We start from the raw sequence: 25,701 nt of genomic DNA, 5'->3' as shown, positions 1-25,701 counted from the left end.
ACCTCACCCTCTGAAACTTCTTTAATCACAAAGAAGACCTGTGATTTGGGTCACCAGACGAAGGTAAAATGGCCCCACACCTCAGTGAGAAGGTTGGGTAGCATTTCATCTCCTTCCCATTACAGTACCCTTGGGAGATGAGATCAGTCTCTGGCCTGGGAGTAGTCCTCAGGGCATGGGGTCAGTCTGCAAAGGATGGGATTAGAGTGTAGCAGCTTTGATTAAATCAGCTTGACTTTTAGGTTAAGCACTGAAATGTGGGTGGTAGGTGAAGTTACAGAGGTAGAGTTTCAGTACAAGGATGGAGGTACTAATTGCAACATAAGAATTGTGAGACAGTGACCTGAGATAACCTGAGTAAAACCTACCAGGAAGGGGAATATTAAGTCTAGCTTGACTAAGTCTTAATGAAATAGAATAAAAAATCAGTTTTCAATTTCACAAGACCAACTAGCAGGCTATTTCATACTCCAGCATGAGGTGATAAAGGTCTGGCCTAGGGTCCTTACAGTATTAGAGGACAGAAGGGGATGTGTGGGAGAGATGTTAGGAGGGTAGGAGATAGGACTTGATAGCTGATTAGACAGTGAGGTGTAGAGAATGACCCCTAGTGAGCCTGGGAGACTGGGAGGATGGTGGGACCTTCAGTAGGAAATAGGAAAGTTAGGAAGAAAGTGGGGTTTGAGGGAAGGATAATGAGTTCAATTTGCACATGCAGAGTTTAAGATATCTATGATATATCCAGTTAGAGATACCTAATTTGGAGGATGGGAGTCAGCTTAGATAAGTTTACATTTGAGTCATCTACATAGAAATGATAATTAAAACCATAGTCATGGATAAAATCATCAAGAAAAATTGTATATAGAGAGAAAAGAGAAGAGGGCCCAGGAAAGAGCCTTAGGGGACCCCCACAGTAAACAGGCATGACCTGGACAAAGATGGAGCACAGGAGGCAGAGAACAAGTGGTTTGGCAGGTGGGAAGTAAGGAAAGAAGGAAACAGGCATTTATTAAGTACTGACTACATGCGAGGTACTGTGCTAACTGCTTTAAACGTATTCTCTCATTTGATCCTTGTAGCAACCATGGGAGGTAGGTGCTATTGTTATCCCCATTTTACAGCTGAAGAAACAGAGGCAGAAGTGAAGTTACCCACCTAGTATCTTAGGCCAGATTTGTACTCAGGTCTTCCTGTCTTCAGGCCTAGAACTCTATCTACTATGCCACCTAGGAGAACCCAGATGAACAGTGTTATGAAAACCTAGAGTGTCAGGAAGAAGGTGATTGACAGTGTCAGAGGTTGCAGAGTGTTCAAGAAGGATGAGGACTGAGAAAAGTCCATTAGATTTGGGAATTAAGAGATCATAGTAGCTTTAGAGAGAGCAGTTTGGGTTGAATGATTCAGCTGGAAGCCAAACTGCAAAAAATTGAGTGGAAAGAAATAGAGACAGCTATTATACATGGCCTTCTCAAGGAGTGTAGCTGCAAAAGAGAGGAGAAATATGGGACTATCATCAGTGGGGATGGATGGACCAAGAAAGGTTTTTTGAGCATGGGGGAGACAGAGGTATAGTTGTAGGCAGTAGCAAAGCAGCCAGTAGATAGGGAGCTATTGAAGATTAGTGAGAGAGTAGGGGTGATCAAGGGGAAATTCTGCTGGGGAAGAGGGGATGGAATGAGATTGCTTGTGCCGGTAGAAGGGTTTCACTGGTGAGGAGAAGGTCCACTTCATCATGTGAAACAGGGATGAAGAAAGAGATAATGGCAGAAGACATATGAGTGATGTGAGGGGTAACTATGTTGTGAGTTTCCCTACTCTAATTGTAGATAATGATAATGCTTAAGGAAGCTTTTCTTTACCTTAATTTAAATGTTAAAAAATATTTATTATACTTATTAATATGATATATTAATATATTTGTTATATTTAAAACAAACTATTTGAGGTAGAATCTACTGATTTCCACATCCAATCAAGACTTAGTGAAAGAGGTTGCAGCTTTTAGATCAAAGTCCCTTATGTTATATAATCAGAAAGGTTTTGATTATATTTTAGCTTTGTGTTTGTTTTAAAGCCCAATATAGTGAGAGATTAAAATTGACTGGTATAGACTGTTAAAACTCTAAAGAATTTTTCAATGTAGACTATAGGATATCTGACCTGGAATCTCAGTGTGTAAAATTTTTGATCTGATTGTAACCCTAAAAATCATCTTATCTAATCTCTTTATTTCCTCACTTCCTGTCTTACTGCTCCCTCTCAGTTTCCTTTGCTGGATTTTCATCCTAGTCACCTTCTCTAACTTTGGGTGTCCCCGAGTTTCTGTGCCAGGCCCTCTTTTCTTCCTATCTATATCTCATTTGGTGACTTTATTAGCTTTCCTGGGTTCAGTTCTCATTTTCATGAAGCAAACTGAGACAGAGGTCAGCTTTTTTTTTCTGACTTCTTGTCTGGTACTGTTTTCACTGTTTCATGCTCCCTTTCTGAGTATAGTAATTTTGACTGAATTATGTATATTTTTATGACAAATTATAGAAAGCTTTTGTTTATAAATACTGCTAGGTATTGATTAATAAGGATAAGGAAATTCATTGAAGTATTTGTAGTATTTGAATTTGCACTATTTGAAGTTAAAATTATATGCAAAATATGGTAATTTGTTCTAGCCCAGTGGAAATATATAATCAGAATTTTCAAAAATAAGTTTTTTATCTGTTTATATAAGAGCAAAGTATGAGATGCATTTCTGATTAAAATGTTACAAAGTAATAGAGTAGTTATAGAAAGAAAAATAAAAAAAATGCTGAACATCATACCTAAAGATAAGCCTCCTGATGACATTATAAGAATATTGTTATTGTTGTCCAAAATACTTTAGCATTATATGTTGAACTGTTGGTCTTTTAAATCTTCCTATATACATTAGTGGGTGGAGAAAGCTTCATCCATATCAGTAAATTTGTTTGCTCACATGTCATACAATGAACCAAGTATAATTGTATGACCTGTTGTTGTTTAGGTGTTTCAGTCCTGTCTGACTCTTCATGACCTTATTTAGGGTCTTCTTGCAAAGATACTGGAGTGGTTTGCTATTTCCTAGCTCATTTTTCAGATGAGGAAACTGAAGCCAAAAAGGGTTATGTGACTTCCCCAGGGTCACACAGCTAGTAAGTATCTGAGGATGGATTTGACTTCAGATCTTCCTGACTCTAGGCCAGTGCTAGACTGTGGCCTGGGCTCTAGTGACTCTAGGCCACTGTTCTACCTTGCTGGATGATGTGGGGCATTACCTGAAATCAGAAATGCTCTTAGGGACCTTGTTGTCCTTGAAATATTTTTCAGCAGCTGGGCTAAATAACTTGAAAACCAGCTTTTAAAAGCAGCTTTGGTCACCTGTGCTTTCTTATTTGGCTATCAAAGAACTGCCAAGAGGACCATGGTCATAGCCCTTGGACTATCAAGGATGCCAAGTATCAGTTTTACCTTCTGTATTATCTCCCAACAAAAAAATCAAGCGATCTTTGGACACCATAAATACAGGTTTGAGTTTTTTCTTTTTAAAAAATGTAAGTTGGTGGGGGGGCGGAGCCAAGATGGCAGCTGGTAAGCAGGGACTAGCATGAGCTCCGTACTGAGTCCCTCCAAAAACCTATAAAAAATGGCTCTGAACCAATTCTAGAATGGCAGAACCCACAAAACAGCAGAGGGAAGCAGCGCTCCAGCCCAGAACAGCCTGGATGGTTTCTGGGTGAGGTCTATCCCACACGGAGCTGGGAGCTGGGAACGGAGTGAAGCAGAGCCCAGCCTGAGCGGTGTGGACCAAAGAAACCAGGAGCTGGGCGAAGGGGGCCCTGGCGCCCTGAATCAGTGAGCTGCGGCAGTTACCAGACTCCTCAACCCACAAACACCAAAGACAGCAGAGAAGGTTAGTGGGAAAAGCTGCGGGAGTGGAAGGAGTTCGCGGTTCGGCTTCCAGCCCCAGGGGCAGCGGAGGTGGGGCAGCTACCGCTGTTGTTGCTTCTGGCTCCAGGCCCACCTGGTGGGAGGAATTAAGTGGTGGATCAGAGCAGGAGTGCACAGCCTGCTGAAGATCTAAGCCCAGTCTGGGTTGGGGGTTCTTGGGGAAGGAGCAGTGCTGGTGTGGCAGAGCCGGCACCTCCCCGCCAAACGTGGAACATAGAACTCTCTAGTCTACAAGCAGTCATGCCCCATTGAAAAACTCAAAGGTCAAGTTAGTTGGCTGGGAATATGGCCAGGCAGCGAAAATGCACCCAGATTCAGTCTCAGACTTTGCATTCTTTCTTTGCTGACAAAGAAGACCAAAACATACAGACAGAAGAAGTCAATAAAGTGCAAGAGCCTACCCCAAAAGCCTCCAAGAAAAACATGAACTGGTCCCAGGCCATGGAAGAGCTCAAAAAGGATTTGGAAAATCAAATTAGGGAAGTAGAGGAAAAATTAGGAAGAGAAATGAGAAGGATGCGAGAAAACCATGAAAAACAAGTCAATGACTTGCTAAAGGAGACCCAAAAAAATACTGAAAAATACCTTAAAAAACAGACTAACTCAAATGGCAAAAGAGCTCCAAAAAGCCAATGAGGAGAAGAATGCCTTGAAAGGCAGAATTAGCCAAATGGAAAAGGAGGTCCAAAAGACCACTGAAGAAAATACCTACCTTTAAAAATTAGATTGGAGCAAGTGGAAGCTAGTGACTTTATGAGAAATCAAGATATTATCAAACAGAACCAAAGGAATGAAAAAATGGAAGACAATGTGAAATATCTCATTGGAAAAACCACTGACCTGGAAAATAGATCCAGGAGAGATAATTTAAAAATTATTGGACTACCTGAAAGCCATGATCAAAAAAAGAGCCTAGATACCATCTTTCAAGAAATTATCAAGGAGAACTGCCCTGATATGCTAGAGCCACAGGGCAAAATAGAAATTGAAAGAATCCATCGATCGCCTCCTCAAATAGATCCCAAAAAGAAATCTCCCAGGAATATTGTCGCCAAATTCCAGAGCTCCCAGATCAAGGAGAAGATACTGCAAGCAGCCAGAAAGAAACAATTTGAGTACTGTGGAAACCCAATCAGAATAACCCAAGATCTGGCAGCTTCTACATTAAGAGATCGAAGGGCTTGGAATATGATATTCCGGAGGTCAATGGAGCTAGGATTAAAACCAAGAATCACCTACCCAGCAAAACTGAGTATCATGCTCCAAGGCAAAATATGGATTTTCAATAAAATAGAGGATTTTCAAGCTTTCTCAGTGAAAAGACCAGAACTGCATAGAAAATTTGACTTTCAAACACAAGAATCAAGAGAAGCATGAAAAGGTAATCAAGAAAAAGAACAAGAAAAAGAAATTGCAAGGGACTTACTAAAGGTGAACTGTTTTGTTTACATTCCTACATGGAAAGATGATGTGTATGATTCATGAGACCTCAGTATTAGGGTAGCTGAAGGGAATATGCAAACATATATGTTTATGTATATATATGGGTGAATGGGTATGTATGTATATATCTATGTGTGTGTGTGTGTGTGTGTGTGTGTGTGTGTGTATATAGAGAGAGAGAGAGAGAGAGAGAGAGAGAGATTGAGAGAGAGAGGACACAGGGTGAGTTGAAGATGAAGGGAAGATATCTAAAAGAAATAAAATCAAATTAAGGGATGAGAGAGGAACATACTGAGAGAGGGAGATAAGGAGAGATTAATGGGGTTCGATTATCTTGCATAAGGGTGGCAAGAGGAAGCAGTTCTGTGGGAGGAGGGGAGGGGGCGGATGAGGGGGGAATGAGTGAACATTGCTCTCATCAGATGTGGCCTAAGGAGGGAAAACCATACATACCCAATTGGGAATCTTACCCCACAGGAAAGAAGAGGGAAGAAGAAAAAAAAAATGGGGGGGATGATGGAAGGGAGGGCTGATGGGGGTGGAGGTCATCAAAAACAAACACTATCAAAAGGAGACAGGGTCAAGGGAGAAAATTCAATAAAGGGGGATGGGTTGGGAAGGAGCAAAATATAGTTAGTCTTTCACAACATGAGTATTGTGGCAGGATTATACATAATGATACACATGTGGCCTATGTTGAATTGCTTGACTTCTTAGGGAGGGTGGGTGAGAAGGGAAGAGTGGAGAATTGGAACTCAAAGTTTTAAAAACAGATGTTCAAAAACAAACAAAATGTTTTTGCATGCAACAGACAATGGGGCGTAGAAATTTATCTTGCCATACAAGAAAGGAAGGGAAAAGGGGATGGGAGGGGAGTGGGGTGACAGAGGGGAGGGCTGACTGGGGAACAGGGCAACCAGAATATACGCCATCTTGGAGTGGGGGGGAGGATAGAAATGGGGAGAAAATTTGTAATGCAAACTCTTGTGAAAATCAATGCTGAAAACTAAATATGTTAAATAAATAAATATTTTTAAAAAATGTAAGTTGTAGAAAAGTTATCCTTTTCTAGTATTTAAGCCTGTTTTATCCACATTATAATTTTGTTGATCAGTATTTCCACCTTATTCTGTTATTCCTTCAACACCCTAGGACATTTAATAGGGGTGTAGGGCATGTTTAGGAAAGAGTAGTACCTCTGGTGTGAGGGCTGCCAAGCCCTTGTCCACCTGTTCCACCTAACTCTTACCTGTGGCTCCAAGAAACTAGCCTGTGCAGTGGCCACACCCTGATAAAACATCTTGGCAGACTGGCTAAACCAGGTTGATGGTAACTGAGGGGTCTCAAACCCATTGCTGAGTTAGTGGGATGTCTAACCTAAGCATGTGAAGACTTTCCTTGGTGGAATGGGCAGATGAAAACAATTTGTTACAGTGGCCATGAAGGCAGATGAAGCAGGCACTATGGAGGACTTAGAGCTTGGTTAGAAATTGAAGATGCCAAGGTCATGCACTGCATCTTAAGGTATTACCAGTTGTCTTGATTCTGTCCTGGCACTGGACTGTAATGACTGTGGAGGAGAGAGTGAGGCCAATGACTTTGTGCAATTCTTCCTCACTTAAATCCAGACAAAAATAAAAGACCTCATCTACAATGTCTCCTTCTCCAGTAATTTTAACTTTATGCAATTGAACTTTATTTTTAAAATGACTGAACCAGTAAAAGCTGCAGTAAAACTTTCCTCACTAGACATTTCATTTCCATTTTCTTTCAGCATCTTAAAAAAAAAATCAACTTGAAACTTTTGTCTGAAAGACTGCTGTGCTAAGAGGAATGAGTTTTTTATTGCAATATTAAGTTCATAACAGCTAAAAGACACTATTCCTTTCTTCAAAATACTTCTGTTCATTGTAATTGTTTGCAAACTACAATAAGCTCCTGTAACTTTGCATTTTTCTTTTTTCATCTGCATCTTTTATACTATTTCCGTACTATAGGTTCAGGTATGCTGGTATCTGGTCCTATAATAGAATTGCTATGACCATATTCACGCCATTCAGCTACTTCAAATTTTGGTTCCAATATAATAAAAAGACCTCTTCTTTTTGTCACAAGTAGTGTTTCCATCTGAAATATTCTTTCTTTTTTCTATTTTCTTAAGGGCCCTTAAAAAAAATTAACACAAGGGTCTGTAATGTAGTATATAGCAGCAGCACATCACATCCACATGTGATAATAGGCATGTGAAGATTAAAAAATTCTTTGCATTACTTGAATTTTGGCTTTCATCATACATGACCTGGTATCACTTTTTTTTTCCACACTAAATCAAATTTTGCATCATTTGAACTTGCAGTAATTGCAACTCAGCTATATTTTAGGATTTCCTTATGTCTTTTTAAAATTCAAATTAAAAATATGTTTAATTGTGGCCTTTATCTTGTAATTTTATTTTTCAAATTCTAAATTTGTCACACAGATAAAATTAGCCTTTCTGTATACAGAGTAGAATAGAGCAAGAGGATTAAACATGAAACTGAATTTTTCTTAAATATAACTTACTTTTCCTTTTTGGTATGTAACATTTTCACCCTTTAACATTAAACATTGTCCTGCTTGTTTGTTTTCTTCTTGCTTTCATTTTACTCACATCTCTACATTTTATAAATACTTCAATATTGCTCTTTTCTCTTTTTTTTAAGCAATCATTTTAGTAGCACTCTTTCCAACTTTCCACCCCCATTGAAAAAAATGGGAAAAAACAAACAAACACAAACCTTGTCAAAGATATTTGTAGTTAAGCAAAACAAATTTCCACATTGGCTGAGTGTAACAATGTTATTAGCAGTTATTGTGGGGGTGAAAGACCAACGACGAAAGCACACAGAAGGGCTGCTAGCATAGGTCCTTTGATCTGCTTTTCTAAAGAAAGCAACTTTAAGGGGTTAACAATCTTACTTTAATTAAACATACATATATCATTCACTTAGTTCAGAGGGAAAAGCCAGCACCCTGAACTTCAGAGCAAATAGAAAGAGAAATTACAAATAGACAGGCTTTGTCTGATCAAGACATCACATACATAGTTACCAAAAAGAGAAGCACCAACATCTGGATTTTTGGGAGGTGGGGGGTGGTGCTTTGCTTCGACAGCTTACCCAGAGTCTTGTCACCAACACTCTTTCAGTGAGTGTGCCTCCAAAGGCAACATGCCCGCCTTGGAGCTCTTATCCCTAGTTCAGGGCCCTGAGGGCCCAGAGCCTACTTAGCAAAAGGGTGTGGGACCTGGGGCCTCAAACCTAGTTAGTGAAAAGGGTGTAGGCCTGCTTCTAATCAGGCCTCCCTTTGTTGGCTGCACTGTCTATTGAGGGGGTGGGAAGAGTTTTTAATCCCTGATCTGCAACACAAATGCGTGGGCCTGCCTCTAATCAGGCCTCCCTTTGTTGGCCACACCTGGGGCCTATTCAATGGGTGGGAAAGATCTTTCACTTACAGATTGGCCTTACAACTGAGTTAAAATCTATGTCATTTTGACATTTGAGTCCATCCCCACTCTGTCTAGTTCATCTTTATGATCACTTTATGCAGTGATCAGAGTTCTCAAATTTTTCAGTTGTTTTTCTTCATAATGTTGTTATTGTATAAAATGTTCAAGTTCTGTTCACTCTGCATTAATTTTTACGAAAATTCCTAGGTTTCTCTACAACCGTCTCTTTCATCATTCTTATGGTACAGTAACATCATATTACATTCATATGTCATATACTTTCAGCCATTCTTAAATTGACACCTCTTTGTTTCTATGACATCACTATAACAAAAGATCTACTATAAATGTTTTTGTGCATCTAAGCCTTTTTCTTCTTTTTCTGATATCTTTGGTATATTGTTCTAATAGTATTATCCAGAGGTCAAAGGGTCTGCACAGTTTAGTGATTTTTGGTAGAGTAATTCCAGATTACATTCAAGAATGGCTGGGTTAATTCACAGCTCCACTGCTAGGACATTTGTGTGCCTATTTTCCTGTTGTTCCTCCAACATTTTTCATTTTTCTTTTTTGGTCATGTTTGCCAGCCTGATGGTTTTGAGTCAGAACTTTGGAGTTGTTTTAATTTTTATTTCTCTAATCATTAGTGATTTGGAGCATTTTTTTCATATGGCTGTTGATCACTTGGATTTCTTCTGAGAACTCCTCTTCATACTTTTACCATTTATCTATTGGGTAATGGCAATTGTTCTTGCATATTTAAATCAGTACCTTATATATCATAGATATCAGACTTTTGTCAGAGAAACTTTATCTTGACTTCTGTGTTTATACTTCAGTTTCTATGCAGCTCTGGTCTTTTCATCAGCAACGCTTAGAAATCCTATATTTCATTAAAGGTCCATTTTTTCCTCCCTCTAAAGGATTATACTTACTTTTGCAAGTTATTTTTGTTGGAAGCTTATGGCCTTTGCCTTCTGAAATATTGTATTCTAAGCTCTGCTTCACTAGCTGTGGCTGCTAAATCTTGTATGAACTGTGATATTTTTGGTTCTTCTATTCTTTTTTTTTTTCCTGACTGCTTGTAGTATTTTGTTTGATTGCCTGGGTTTCTCTGCATTTTGAATATAAGCTAGGCTTTGCTTATTGCAATTAATGAATCCCCCAACATGGCCATATATATTCAAATTCACACTATTCGAAGTTATAATTATGTAAACTATGATAGTTTGTTCCAGCCTAATGGAAATATCCTGTGTAAATTCAAATTGTTTGACCACCTCAGAGGATTCATCATTTGCACTAATAGGCACCTACCTGTAATTGTCTTAGGTATTTTCATTTTGGAATTTCTTACAGAAAGTGACTAGAGGCCTCTTTCTATTTCTGCATTGCCTTCTGGTTTGAAGAGACCTGTGTATTTTATGATTTCTTAAAATATGATGTCTAGGCTCTATTTTAGGTGATGTTTTTCAGGTAGTCCAAAAAGATTTCCTTGATTTGGTTTCCAATTTTTTGCTTTGAAATATCTTATGTTTTCTTCTATACTTTCAGTTTACCTTTTAAAAAATTTTTATTGTCTCATGAAATCATAATCTTTTGTTTCATCCATTCTAATTTTCAGGGAATTTGTTGCTTCAATGAAGCTTTATATCTCTTATGCTAGGCTCTTAATTTTCTTTTCAATTCTTTCTTCTATAGCTGTCATTTCCTTTCTAATACTTCCTCTAGTGTTTTCATTTATGTAAAAAATTAAAATTAAAAAAAAGAGAAAAACTTCTTGCTTCATAACTTCCAGGAATTCTAATTGAATTTGTGCCTAAGCTGTTTTATTTTTAATTTTTGTTTGTTGAAGTTTTTGAGTTATTCTCTTCTTTGGGGTTTGTGTCTTGAGCCTGTCAGTGTAATAACTCTTTATGGTGGGATTCTTTTTTTATTTGCTCATTCTTACAGCCTACTTCTTCACTTTGTGTTTTATGTTAGGACCAGGCTCTTCACACTTCTGAAGGGACTTTCTGGGCTGAGCTTGTATCCTTTAGAGTCTAGCTCTTGCTTTCTTTGGGTAGTACATGTTATGTTATTCCAGGATCTCAGGGATAATGCAGGCTGGCAACCTGCAAACTTTTAGTGTTTCTAAAGTAGTCTAATTGAGGACAAATTTAAATTGTCCTCCTAAACTCAGCTCCATAAATTCCTGACCTGGGTTTGGGTTTGACCAAGACTCCTATGAGCATCTATCTGTTTTTATAGTTCATCAGTTCTCTTTCTGTAGGTAGATAGCATTTTTTTCATCCTGAGTCCTTTGAAATCGTCTTGGATCATTGTATGGATGAGAGTAGTCAAGTCTTTCACAGTTGATCATCATTACAACATTGCTATTACTGTGCACAATGATCTTCCAGTTCTCACTTCACTTTGTGTAAGACTTACCAAGTGTTTTCTGAAACCACTCCTGGTAGCACAATAGTACTTTATCACAATCATACGCCATAGCTTGCTTGTTCAAGCATTCTCCAGTTGGTGAGCATCCCTTCAATTTCCAATTCTTTGCCTCCACAAAAAGAACTGCTATAAATATCTATTTCCTTTTTCTTTGATCTCTTTGGGGTGCAGACTTAGTAGTGGTATTGCTGGGTCAAAGAGTATGCACAGTTTTATAGCCCTTTGGGCATAGTTCCCAATTGCTTCAGTGGAGGAAGACAAACCTTTTAAGAACATGAATGTTTATGTGGATCTGTGAATACTTTATCCAGCAATGTGGATACTCTCTCTGACAGTTCAGATTGTTGTCTTTCCAAGCCTTCTCATCCTGTATGACTCTTATTTTTATTCTTCTGTTACGTTCCCCATATGTGAATCCTATGGGCCTTTCCCTAAATTTTTTGTTCGTATGGATACCAGTGGAGCACAAAGGCTATCTGATAGTTATTGTTTGCTCTTACTGTGATGAACTTACTTCCTTTATCTGTTGTGTATCTCTCAGATGATATCTTTTGAACTGTTTCTTTGGCGTAATTCTTTATGGATAACATGTAATAGGGGCAGCTAAAAGGTACAGCGGGTACAGTGCTGGGCCTGGAGTCAGGGAGACTCATCTTTCTGAGTTCAAATCTGGCCCCAGACATATATTTGCTGTGTGACCCGGGGCAAGTCGCTCAACCTCATTTGCTTCATATTTCTTCATCTGTAAAATGAACTGAAGAAGGAAATGGCAAACTACTCCAATAGTTCTGCCATGAGAACCCAAATGGGTTCATGAGGAGTCAGGCACAACTGAAGAATGGTCAAACTGGCCTGAACTTAATACAAAGTAGATGATTCATGTCTCCCCTCCCTTGCTCCTTTTCAATTTACTTGGGGAAATCATGATAATAATAATAATAACTAGTATTTCTGTAGAGAGCATTACAAATGTCTCATTTGATCCCTGCATCAACCAGGGAGTTAGGCACTATTATCTCTCCATTTTGTAGATGAGGAATCTGAAGTACAGAGGTTAGAGGTCGCACTGTTAGTAAACATCTGCGGTCACATTTGAACTCCAGACTTCCCAATTCCTATTCCAGTACTGTAACCATGGTGCCACCTAGCTGCCGAATCTTCGTCTTCATCTTTAGTGTTCTTGTCAATATTAGCAGCCATAAAGCATCATTGAAAGAATACCGATGTTAAAAACATAGGCCTTTGTTTCAGGTAGAAGCTTAGTGATAATTTTTTCTTTTTCTTTTCTTTTTTATGTGTTTGAACTTAAATACATAAAAAAAAGAACGTTTTCATATACACAGAACAGCCTAAAAAGCCTAAAAAGTGGATTCACTATAAAACCATAAATTTACATTTCACACTGTTAACTTAAAACAAAAAATAACTATAAGTACTACTTGTTTTCAAAGCTAATCTGCTTTCTATGCTTCCTTCTTCATTTTCTTTTATTCACTGCAGTGTATTTTTTATATTTTTCCCCCACCCTTGTGCCTCCCCCCCAAGAGACGGCTGTTATTAGAAACAAATGTGTGTGTGTGTGTATGGGCGTGTATGTATGTATGTAAAACCATATTATACATACTTCTGTTTATCAGTTTTTTCTCTGGAGGCAGATAGCACCTTCCTTCATAGATCCTTTGTAGTGGATTTGGGCATTTATAATACTCAAAATGATTTAATCACTCAAAGTTATTTTTAAAATAATATTCCTATTACCGTATACAACATTCTCTTGGTTCTGCTTATTTTGCTCTTCATTATTGCTTTCAAATCTTTCCGTGTTTTTCTAAAATCAACAAGCTCATAATTTCTTATAGCGTAGTAGTATTCCATGATGGTCATATACCACAACTTATGTGGCCATTTTCCAGTTGAGCAATGCATAGGTTCCCAAGGTCAATCCATTGAGTTGAATTCTTATATTCATTTCTTGGCTCATTTTATTGTGTATCCTTAGGTCTATTTAACACACACACACACACACACATACATACATACATACACCCACACAGACATATATGAACCAACTCTATAGGTTATCCATCCAATTACAATTAGATATGGCATAATTTGGACAATATACAGTATTAGCTAACTTTGTTTTTTCTAAGCATCCACCCAGGAGGTCACATGTCCTTAAAATTAAAAAAAATCATCCAAACTCTTCCTAATGATTATAGCTCCTACTCAAGAGGCTCTACAGTGTTCTGGGGTTTTACACATTGAGTACAATGTCATGCACAAGTCAGGCGACTTCTTCCTTTACAAACAAACTCTTTTCTGTTTAGATTCTTCTGACCATCCTCCAAGGAAATGGAAAAAATCTTTGAGCGTGTATCTCGTTTTATGCCTTGCATAATATTGATGATTAGATAACATTAAATATTAATAACTAGATGACATTAATTAAATAACATTATTTCTCTTGTTAGATCCTTCAAGAAATCTTGATTTTAACATGTGATTTTAACATACGCCTGGGGGACATTTTGTTTGAAGAGAACCTTTATGGTGGTGTTTTGCTTTCAGAAATGCCTTTTTTGTTTTGGTCAACAAACAGTAAGCGCAACAGGATCTTGTATTGTTTAAATCTTTCAGGTAACTGTGTACGTTTCAAGATATGTTCTGTTTTAGAAAATCATTTACAAAATGTCTACCTCTTCCATGTTAATAACTTCATCAAAGATACCTTCAATATAGCTTATTCTCATGAAGATTTTATAGTGTTGGCAAAGTAGGCATGTTGATTGGCAGTTATTGATACTGTATACTTTTGATTTTCTTTTTCTGGCAATTAAAACATCCATGATTTTTTTTCCAAGCATTGGAATCCCCTGCTCTTTCAGATATCTTGAAAATTCATCATTAAGGGCCTTAATACTTTTTTATTTCCATCACAAATTTCCTGTGTTCATACTTGGTCTAGGTCAGCTGTTTTTCCTATAGATTTTTTTTTATTTGGGTCTGTGATGCTAGACTCCATATGTTTTTGCTCCATTGTCAATAATTGAAAAAATAATTTGGTATCTCAACATATCTTTTCCATTTTCATTTGTTTGTTGTCCTAGTTTCATTCTTAAATGCTCTTGGGATGATATGGCTTAATTGCATCTCTCATCAAACTTTATATTAACTTCTTTTCCCCACTCCTCACTTTTTTATGAGGCAATATTGCTCATGATTTTCTATCATTCTTCTTTGTAAGTTTTACAAGTGTGGTTATTTTCTAAATTGGTATTAGTTCCTTCTCTCGCCCCTTTGCTGGGAGATCTGGTGTTTGTTGTTAAAGTAATTTCTTAATTAATTCACCTAGTTAAATTTCTTTGAAATTCAACAGGTATATTTTAGATATATTTTCCAGTTTCTGTGACTCATTTAAATAGGTCATGTTGGAATTGAGTAAATTGTATCCCATATCTTTTATCCCCCATTTGATTTCAATTCTATTTTATTCTGGCAAGTCAATGGTAAACTGTGTAGCCTATTTAGAAATAACTTCCACATTTCCACACTTCTAAAATCAGTGGTTTAAATGGTCAGATTAAAAGATTAATTTTCATTTTATTTTCAATCTTATTTAATGCTTACCAGGACTTCCTCTTTTTTTTTTTTTGGAAGGAAGTGTTCATGAAATAAAGGTGTGAGGCTTATTTATAATTCATGTAATCTTTCCATTTTTTGCTTATTTCTCCTTTAAAATAAACATCACATTTTTATAACTTTTTAATATTTACAAAGCCCTTTCTCTTGAGGAAAGTTTCTTCTTTGAATGATCTGTGATTTCCAGTGTTTTTAGTGTCTTCTCCTGTGCCCATTTTTGTTAATATTAAACTATTAATTTGTATTATTAAATTTCATTTTGAATAAAATTTAAGTGGGAATGTTTTGTCAAGTTCTTTGTAGAATTTCCTTATATCTTCATTTTTTTTTGCAACTCCTGTTGGCATATTAGCTATAGTTATTTTCAACGTGGTCTTTTTGCAGATGTTGTCGTAAGCATTGGAATAAAAATAACTAAGCATCCCATGACATTATCTTTCTTATTGTCTGTGGACACACAGTAAAACAACTCTGCCATTCCAAGTGCTAGGCTTGGAGTCAGGAAGACTCATCTTCATGAATTCAAATCCAGTCTTGGTTGCTTACTGGCTGTGTGACCCTGGGCAAGTCACTTAACCCTGTTTGCCTCAGTTTCTTCATCTGTAAAATGAAGTGGAGAAGGAAATGACAAACCACTTCAGTATCTGCCAAGAAAACCCCAGATGGGGGTCACGAAGAGTAGAGCACAACTGAAACAACTGAACAACAACAAAGAGTTTGGGACAGGATTGAAACCCAGGTCTTCCCAAAGTCTAAATCTACCATTGTAATATACCATGTACAGGCACAGTTATCTTCATGTTTTACTTGAGCGAACTGAGTTATAGATAAGTGCCTATGGTCACAGAACTGATAAGTGTTGGAGGTGGGATTTAAATTGAGTTCCTATGCTTGACTCCACATCTAGACCTTTTTCTGTCACACCACGCCATTCTGATTGGAAGCAGATCATAGCTGTAATTGTCAGTGAACTTGTATTTTGTCTTGCAAGTATTAGGGAGTCATCCAAACTTTTTGAACAGGGAAATAACCTGGTCAAAGCTCTGTCAGATGATTCTGAGGGTAACTACTCCATGTCTCAGTTTCTTTTCCCATAAAATGGAGATAATGATACTTGCAATCTGGGAAAGCTTTGCAAGTTAATTACAGTTATAATAATGCTGTTGTGCCTAAGCTGTTCTAAGGCCCTTTCTTGATTCAGTCAAGGTGTGAATGGAAGCTGATGAATGTTGTCCTAATGCTGTAATACTCCTTTTTTGTTCTTTTCTAACCAAAAAAGGAAGAAAACCAAGTATGATCATTTAATTTAGTTGGAAATTCAGAAGGAATCTAGAAATCTATCCAGAACTCTTGTATTTTTCTCTTATCTTTTATGATCGTGGGTAAATTCTTTTGAATTGAAAGTGAAGGAGTTTTCAGCTACTTTACATTGCTTCCATATGGCTGTCAGCATTTCATTAGGCTGATTGATGTAGCACATCAGTCAGCAAAATTTCTTCTGGGTGCTTATTTCCATCAGGTGTTAGAACAGCTGTCCTACAAATTCTATTGTTGTTGTGGTTGTTGTTGTTTTCTGTTTCTTCCCCTAAAAGATCTGAGGACTTTTTGAATCCTGGAAGTAGCACTATTAAAACTTGGTGTCATGGCCTAGCACCATTGATGCTTATGACTGATCTCCACCCTGTGATTTGGTAATGTGGAATAGTAGAAGGAGCCTTGGCTTTGTAATCAGAGGACATGGGTTTGAATTCTGGTTCTGCTGTTTGCCCCTTGTGTGACCTGTGGCCTGTCAGCTAACCTCTCTGGGCTTTATTTTCTTCATTTGTAAAACCAAGGGGTTTAACTAAATGACCCCTGAGGTCTCCTCCTGCTCTAAAACTACATTCCTCTGAAAACATTTCTGTTTCTTCTAGACTTACCGAAGAAGAGCCTGATCTAGATGTGTGCAGAGTCAATATTTGAAATTCTTCAAGAACTTGAATGATTTCACATCTCTGCTTCCTTTTCTCCAGTCTCATAGCCATTCCCCTAGTTTCTGTCCCCACCATCTCCCTTAGACTCTTGCAATAGCCTCCTAATTGGTTTCCTTATTTCCATACTTTTCCCTTTCCAATCCATCCTTAACCCAGTTGCCAAATTAATATTCTTATGATTCAGATTTGACCAGGCCACTCCACTACTCAGAAGTTTCAGTGCCTCTCTGTTGCCCCCAGAATTACTGGCTTCTTTAGCGTGGCATTTAAGTCCTCTACATTTGGAGCTTTCTTACCTTTTCAGATTTAGTTCATATTATTTCATATTAGTTCACTCTACGTTCTAGTCAAAGTGACCTAATAGCTGCTCTTTGGACTTGATAGCCCATCCTTCAGCCTCAGACCTTCAGAAGGTCACCCTCCACACCAGCATTCACTTTGTAGCGCCCCTGGCTTCTTTCAGGACTCGGCTTAGGTGCTACTTCCTACTTCAACTCTTTCTTGATCTCCTCTGTCATCAATACCCTCTCTTCATGGTATCTTGTGTTTTTCTATCTATGTATCTATCTCCAGTCTTTGGCACAGTGCCATTGTCTTTGTAGGCAGTGAATTAATGCTTGTTGTTAAATTAAATTGAAATGTTAGACAGATAACACACAGGAAGCACTGGAGGTTTTGGATTCCAGACTTTCACAAACAGGTTCACTCTTGATCTGGTCAGACAGGAAAACAGCTTCAAAGGGGTTAATAATAAGCTTTATTCTAGTCTAGTCTTCTCTAACACAGTATTGCTGATGACAGAAGCACCACAAACTCCTATAGCATTCCCTAATCGCCCTTCTCACAGGGGCCAGAGAGAAGGGGGGGCATCTACCCCTACGTTTCAATGGGGTCAATCAAGACAGGCACAACTTGTGCATCTCCTAAATGCCCTCAAGCCTCAGTGGGGTCGGTTGAGGTGAACACAGATTTCCCCCTCTCGTGCCTTGATGGGGGCCAATCAAGGCACACAGCATTCCAGCTTGCGCATTCAACCATAAAGTTTTCCCAACTCACTAACCACTGACCACCTGTTTTATAGGGCAACAAAGAAGGCACATTACCGGCAATAGCCTCACAATTTTACATCACCTCATCCCTGTATCTCACTGCACAGTCACAGTGGATGTTTATAATTTCAGCACACACGTTTATATTATTTATCATTATATAATGCTGTGCAAACTTGGTAGAGATGTTTTGAACCATGAGCCTGGGAACTTCATATCTAATACCTGGGAAACAGAGATTGTTATGGCCACAGATCCTGGGAAACTGAGCTCTAAGAAAAAATAACAAAAATCCACCTTACATACACAAATCCACCTTACTTACACTGAAATTCACCCTACATAGCATCACCAGTTAAGATTTTCTAAAATATAGTCTAGAATGTAGGGCAGGGGACAGTCCTTGAAGTAATAGCCATCTTACCCATGTTTGTTTAAAATAGTGTAGTTCAGCTGGGTTGTTGAGTCAATTTAGAAAACTAGGGGTACATTGTTATTTGCTTCACTGACATTTACTTAAAAAACCCAGGGTCAACCCCAAACCAAAATGAATTAATTATTGGAAGGGAAATTTGGAGACTTATAATGATGATGATGATGATTCATATTTATACAGTGCTTTGCAGTTTACAGTGTCTTCTTGAAAAATTAACCTTGTGATTTAGATTATATAGTTATCATTTCCCCCATTTTCAAGATGAGGAACAACCAAGTAACTTTTCTAGGGTTAACTGGCTAGGTGGAAAAGCCAGGATTGGGATTCAAATTCAGTACTCCGACTACAAGTCCAATTCTCTTTGCATTTACCTGTTTAAAATTATATGGGATTGACTGACATCATTTCTCTCTCTCTCGTTTTGCTTCTGCCCTTCCTTTTCTGTATCCTTTCCTTTATTGCTTATCTCTACATTTCCCTCCCTGCTTTTTAATACAATTGATTTATCTTACAAGTACTTTCAGAAGGGCCATAGTGAGATTCTGTAATGTATATTTCAGAGTGTATCAGCTTTTTAAGGTTATAAAACTCTTTCCTCAAATTGACACTTATTTACAATACATTATGGGCATAACAGAAACTGATGTCCTCATACCAAGCTCTTAATAGGTAACTATGTTCTGCTGACAAAGCAGCTTTGGGACAAGATGAATTCAGGTCAAAGCCTAAACTTTTATGTAGAAAATATCAGGTTGACCTGAACACTAGGTCAGTTTATAATCTGTGAGATGCAGTGCTATGCTTGCTTTGGGGAAAAGAAAGAATCTGACTTTTATATTAGGGAAGGAGCAGGGAGGCCTGAGGATCTGGGGGTAGGTTGGGCAGCATTAAGGCAACAACACAATTTCCACAGTTTGTCTGAAAAAGATCTGAAGGTTTTAGTGGATTGTGAGTTCACTATGAGTCATTGGGGATATTATAGCTATAAAAGCTAATGCAATCTTAATCTGAATTAAGAGTGGAATAGTGTCCAGAATAAAGTGGTGGTAGTCCTACTATGCTTTAGCTATGTATGACCAGTCACTTAGTTAACAGGTATTTTTTAAAAAGTGCTTACGGTGCATCAAGGCCTTGGCTAAGTACTGGGGTCATAAAGAAAAGCAAAAGGTCGTTGGCCTCAAGGAACTCACATTCTAATTGTACCATAGGATTGTAGATTTAAAGCTAAAGGAGAACTTAAAGGCCTTTTGGTGAGAAAGCAGAGGTCCAGAAAGAACAAGTGATTTGTCCAGGGTCACACAGGTAGTAAAGTGGCAGAACCGATATTTGAACTCAGGTCTTTTGACTACAAATACAGTACTTTAGAGTATTGTGTTGAGCTTTGGTACAGCCTTTAAAAGATATTCAGGAGATGGGAAATAGAATGATTAGGGGCATTGAGACCATGTTATGTGAATGTCAGCTGAATAAACTGGGGAGTAGTTAACATGAGGAAAAAAAGTAGGGACTTGATAGTCATCTTCAAATATTTGAAGACCATGGAGATCTTCATTAGGAACAGTGGGTAGAAGTTTAAGAGAGGAAGATTTAAACTTGATGTAAAAAATAGCCTCCTAACAGTTATAGCTGATAGCAAAAGCATAAAGGTCTGCTTCAGGAAGTTTTCTATTACCCCTCATTGGAGACCTATCTTCATGTAAAGGCTGGATGATCACTTTTTGGGAGTGGGATTTATATAAAGGCATAGAAACAGCTAGATGGCTCAGTGGAAAGAGTTAGTCCTGGAGTCAGGAAAACTTGAGTTCAAATCCAGCCTGAGATACTCACTAGCTGTGTGACACTGGGCAAATCACTTAACCTTTGTTGCACAGGAAAACAAAATGGAAACCACTCTAGTATCTTTGCCAAGAAAACCCAGGATGGGGCCATGAAGAGTCAGACATGACTGAACAGCAACAAAATTTTAAAGGGACAGGTTAATTAGAAGGCCTCTGTGGTTCTTTTCAACCCTGAAATTCGCTTTAATTGGAAATGAGCTCTGAATAGAAATAAATGGTAATTTGTCGAAGTATATCACAAAGCTCTTTTTATAGACTATAATTTAGTTCATTTCACTATTTATTCAGTGACTGCTGGGTTAGGCACTATGGTATGTTTTGGGAATTCCAAGTTCAAAATGAAACTCCCTACTCTTTAGGAGCTTGCATTCTATTGTGGAAAGAGGTTTCAGACAGGAACATGGAGTTCAGATACAAGTGTATTAGGAGGGCAGAGTTTATAATTTCAAAGAGGATCATATATATGTCTGAAAGGTTCGGAACCGCTGGATATAAGAAACTCTCAAAGTAGGAGGCAGAAAAATCAAAGCATATGTTTAGGCTCCACAGTAACCAACCCGTGAACCAGCATCCCCATTTTGATATATTGATCAAAAGCTTCCAGGCCCAATAAGTCTGCCTCACAAGAATAACCAGGAGGCCACAGAGAAGCATGATGGTGTAAAGCAAAATCATATACATGCTTCCCCTCTATGGTAAAAAGATTACCCACTGGCTTCAAGTCCTTGTTCAGCTTCCTCCCGTAGGTCAGCTCTGCTACTGGCAGCTCCTGCTTCAGCTTTGGCTGTGGCTGTAGCTATAGCAGCCTCTGGCTCCAACGGAAGCTGTTTTTAACCATCCGGCTTCTGCGGGCCTGTAAGGTACGCCGGGGAAAGCATAGGTTCTTTCAATCTGCTTAAGCAAGGTGAAGGGGTTGACCAGGAAAGCACAGGTTCTTTCCATCAGCTTAAGCAAGGGAAGCAAGGTGAAGGGGCCGACAAGCTTACTCCAATCCAACATACAAACAGCATTCAGTTCAGGGGAAAAAGCCAAACTAGTCAAGGGCACTTGTTGACTAAGTGCTAAGGAGCCCATTTTTGGTTACCAACACAACGAGATAATTTGAGGAGTCAGAGAACAATAGCACGAGGGTATCAGGAAAGACTTCATGTATGAATTCCATTTAATTTGAGCATTGAAGGAAACTGGAGATTTCAGGAAATAGAGATGCAAGGGGAGATGTGATGCTGAGTTCATGGAACAGATGGTAGGGATGGTTCACCTGCAATGTAGATTTTGTGAAGGGAAGTAATATGATATAGCCAAAAGTATCAGTGGGAACCCAATGTTGGAGAACTGTTTTTTATCCTAGAGGAAGTAGGAGATCCCCTGAAGAATTTTGAGCTGGAGAGTAATAAGGTCAGAACTGTGATGGAGAACAGGTTTAGGTGATGGGAGGGAGAGATGGGACAAAGGAAATTATGATTGAAGAGAACTATTTCAAGTTTAAGATTACAAAATTATCACAGAGGTCATGACCACTGCATGGGTAGCTAAGCTGGTGTTTTACTAACATACACAGAATCTGTTCTCTCTTTCCTTTTCTTTAAACTACAGGATTTGAAACAGCAAAGTCTTTTGCCCTCCATGGTGCCCAAGTCATCCTGGCCTGCAGGAATATAGCAAGAGCTAATGAAGCTGTGTCACGCATTTTACAAGAGTGGGTAAGAAAACAATGATTTTTTTAAAAAAAAATGCAGCATGTATATAATACTGGTAAATAATAGAAGTTTGGATACTCTTTAATTTTGAATGTAATAGTTTTCCTTATTGCGAAAGTCATCCTTACTTTGGATACATTTTATGCATGTATCAAAAGGAAACCGTGTAAACTAAATTTGTTGTCTTTTTTTTTTTCAACTCAGCCAACATTTATTAAGTTCCTTCTCTGTACAAGGCATCATAGTAGGTATCAAGAATTCAAAGACATATATGCAGTAGTCTTATACTTCAGGGAGTTTGCTTTAAATATGGGATCAGGTTGTTGTATGACATGCATACATAAGTGTAATTGAAGGCTGGTTGAGGCGGAATAGAGTGTATTGGCTCCTGGCAATCAGGAAAGGTTTCATTTGAGACTTTATGTCTGAACAGAGCCTGAAAGAAAGTAAAGGATTCTGGCAGGTGGACATGAAGGAGAAAGCATTATAGACATCAGAAACAGCTTTTGTGAAGTCATATAGGTAGTAGAAGACATGTCGAGTCTGGGAAAACAAACCTAGTAGTCTAGTTTGCTTGTAACGTAGAGTCCAGGGAGTAATGCAAAATAAGGCTGAAAAAGTTACTTGGAGGCAGACTGTGGAGGACCTTGAATACCAGGATAGAAATTTTATATTTTATCTTGGCTGCAGTGGGGAAACCACTGAAGATTTTTGAGCAGGGGATGCACTTAGAAGACTTGTTCCTTCTAACTTCATATTTCTGCATCTCCTACTTATTGCAACTAGTTCTGCTGTCTGGGGTCAAGACAAGGAAGTCCAATCCTCTCTTCCTAGAGAGCCTTCAAGTGCTTGCAGACAGCTTTCATGTCCCTCCTCACCTTCTCTTCTCAGGCTAACTGAACTTTTATGTGGATTATGTGAAATGTTGATGCCAGTGATCCTTGCATTATGAATCTATACTTACTTATATGGCATGGACTCCTGGATCTTTATTGTCCTGTATGTCTTCCTCTGGATGCCTTCCAGTTTGTCATTGTCTTTTTGAACCTGTCACCCAGAACAGAACACAGTATTTCAGATGTGGTTTGACATGGATAGTTAGTGCTACCTAGTCCCAAATGTAGCCTAAGGTTGCATTAGTTTTCAGATCTTACTGTTTTCTCATAATAAGTTTACAGGCTACTAAAATCTGTGAATTTTTTATGTCTGGTTTTAGAATCTAGTACATGTCATACCCTACTTGTAAATCTGACTTTATGAAACCAGGAGCGAGACTTTACATTTATCACTACATTGCATTAATCTTTATTGGATTCAGTCGAATGTTGTAGCCTGACAAGATCTCTTTGAATCTTGACTCCATTTTCTAAGTTGTTAGCTATCCTGCCCAACTGTATTTCATCTGCAGAGTTGATGAGCATACCACTCATATCTTCATGCAAGTAATTGATTAAAATGGCAAAGTAAGAATCTCTGGGCTGCCTAAATGGAGACTTACTTCAAATTTGAACCGTTAATTGTTATTGAGTATTTCTATTTAAAACTTTTGAATTCACTTAACTGTACTTTCACTTAGCTCCTATTTCTCCATATTTTACACAAGAATAGAAAAGGGAAGGGAAAAGGATACACTAGGAAATGAAAGGGTGAGGAAAGTCGGGAGAAATCATCTCACATTATTAGGATTTGTAAGTATAAGACTATAGAAACAAGGAGAAGGCATGGGGGAGTGTATGATGGTTGAAAATTATTTTAATCTGAACTAGTCAAAGGAGAGCAAGAGGGCCTCCGAAGAAATGATTAAAAATTAATTGGATACTAAATAAGTTAATTCTAAAGAATTGGTGGGTCAAAGAACAAATCATAGGAACAATTGATAATTTTCATTAAAGATAATTACAACAATGAGTCAACATACCAAAATATTTTGGGATGCAGCCAAAGCAGTCCTTGGGGGAGATTTATATATCTAAACATTTTCCTCAACAAAAAAGAGAAAGAACAGATGGATGAATAAAACATTGAACTAAAAATACTAGGAAACCAACAAATTAAAAATCCCCATTAAAAACCAAAATAGAAATTCTGAAAATCAAGTAAAACATTAACAGAATTGAAAACAAAAGCCTATTGGAGTAATAAAACTGCCTAACAATAGATAAAACACTGACTGTTTTGATTAAAGAAAGGAAAAACAAATTATCATTATCACAAATGAACAAAGTGAATGGGCAACAAATGAAGAAATAAAGGAAATTATTAGAAGCTATTCTGCCCAATTATAGGCTAATAAAACTGATGATTTAATTTAAATAGAAGAATATTTCTAGAAATATATAATGTTCACAATAATATAAGAAGAAACAGAGAAATTAACCTAATCTTAGAAAAAGAAATTGAACAAGCCACAGATGATCCCAAAGTAAAAAAATAAACAACAAAACCAAACTTGGGACCAGACATAAACAGTGAATTTTATCAAGACTTCAAATACAATGAATTCCAATATTGCACAGGCTGATTTTAAAAAAAAGGATTAAGAAGGGGTCCGAGCAAATTCCTTTTGTGATCCAAATCTGGTCTTGATACCTAAACCAAATGTAATCTTATTTTACTGTTGTTCAGTTTAGTCAGGTCCAATTTTTCACCATCTCATGGACCTGCACTATTTCCCAAAGTCGGTTCAAGTTCTTGTTTGTTTTTCCGTGTCATTGTTGTTTCCAACTCATCCTCTGCCATCCCTTTTTCCTTTTGCCTTCAATCTTTTCCAATGTCAGGGTCTTTTCCAGTGAGTCTTATCTTCTCATTATGTGGCTAAAGTATTTAAGCTTCAGCTTCAATATTCAGCCTTCCAATGAGTAGCTTCTTATATAGCTGAATTAGCTTAAGTATTGACTGATTTGATCTCCCTGTTGTCCAAGGGACTCTCAAAAGTCTTCTCCAACACCACAATTTAAAAGCATCAATTCTTCAGTGCTTAGCTTTCATGATAGTCCAACTTTCATAGCCTACATTGCTATTAGAAAAACCATACTTTTCACTATACATTCCTTCGTGGGCAAAGTTATATCTCTGCTTCCTAGTATGCTGTCCAAATTTGCCAAAGCTTTCTTTTCAAGGAGCAAATACCTTTTAATTTCATGGCTGAAGTTGCCATTGGCAGTGATCTTTGAGCCCAAGAATATATAACCTGGCACTGCTTCTATTTCTTCTCCCTCTATTTGCCAGGAAGTGATGGGACCAGATGCCAATATCTTAGTTTTTTTTTTTTATGTTAAACTTCAAGCCAGCTTAATGGAGAAAGACAACTATAGACCAATATCCCTAATGAAAATTCATGCAAAAAATTAAAATATTAGCAAGGTGACTATATATAGTTTGCAGAATTTATATACTGTGATCAGATTGGATTTATATCATTAATGCAGGATTGTTTCAAGATTGGGAAAATTGTCAATACAATTCACCATATTGCAAGAATAGCAAAAATTATTTGATTATATGTCAATAGATTCAGAAAAAGCTTTTGAAAGATACAATTCCCATTTCTCTTAAAAATGTTAGAAAATATATGTATATATGGATCTTTCTGTAATATGATACGTAGTATCTAAAACCAACAGCAAGTATCATATGTAGTGGTGATAAAGCATAAGACTTTTAAAAATAAGATCAAGGGCAAAGCATGGATTTCCACTTGCAAATTCAGTGTTTAATACAGTGCT

General features: G+C 37.7%; 1 protein-coding gene across 1 annotated transcript in view; it reads left to right on the top strand.

The window, feature by feature from the left end:
* Positions 1-25,701, top strand: part of WWOX (WW domain containing oxidoreductase) — a 1,243,064-nt gene that overhangs the window by 64,282 nt on the left and 1,153,081 nt on the right. The window contains exon 5 of the mRNA XM_036750184.1: positions 21,873-21,979. Within this exon, the coding sequence (XP_036606079.1) occupies positions 21,873-21,979 (107 nt within the window). The remainder of the gene's footprint in view (positions 1-21,872; positions 21,980-25,701) is intronic.

This window comes from Trichosurus vulpecula, chromosome 3, assembly GCF_011100635.1.
Source record: "Trichosurus vulpecula isolate mTriVul1 chromosome 3, mTriVul1.pri, whole genome shotgun sequence".
Classification (NCBI taxonomy): Eukaryota; Metazoa; Chordata; class Mammalia; order Diprotodontia; family Phalangeridae; genus Trichosurus; species Trichosurus vulpecula.
The sequence above is the reverse complement of the archived record's forward strand: the minus strand, read 5'-3'. Positions and strand labels throughout refer to the sequence as shown.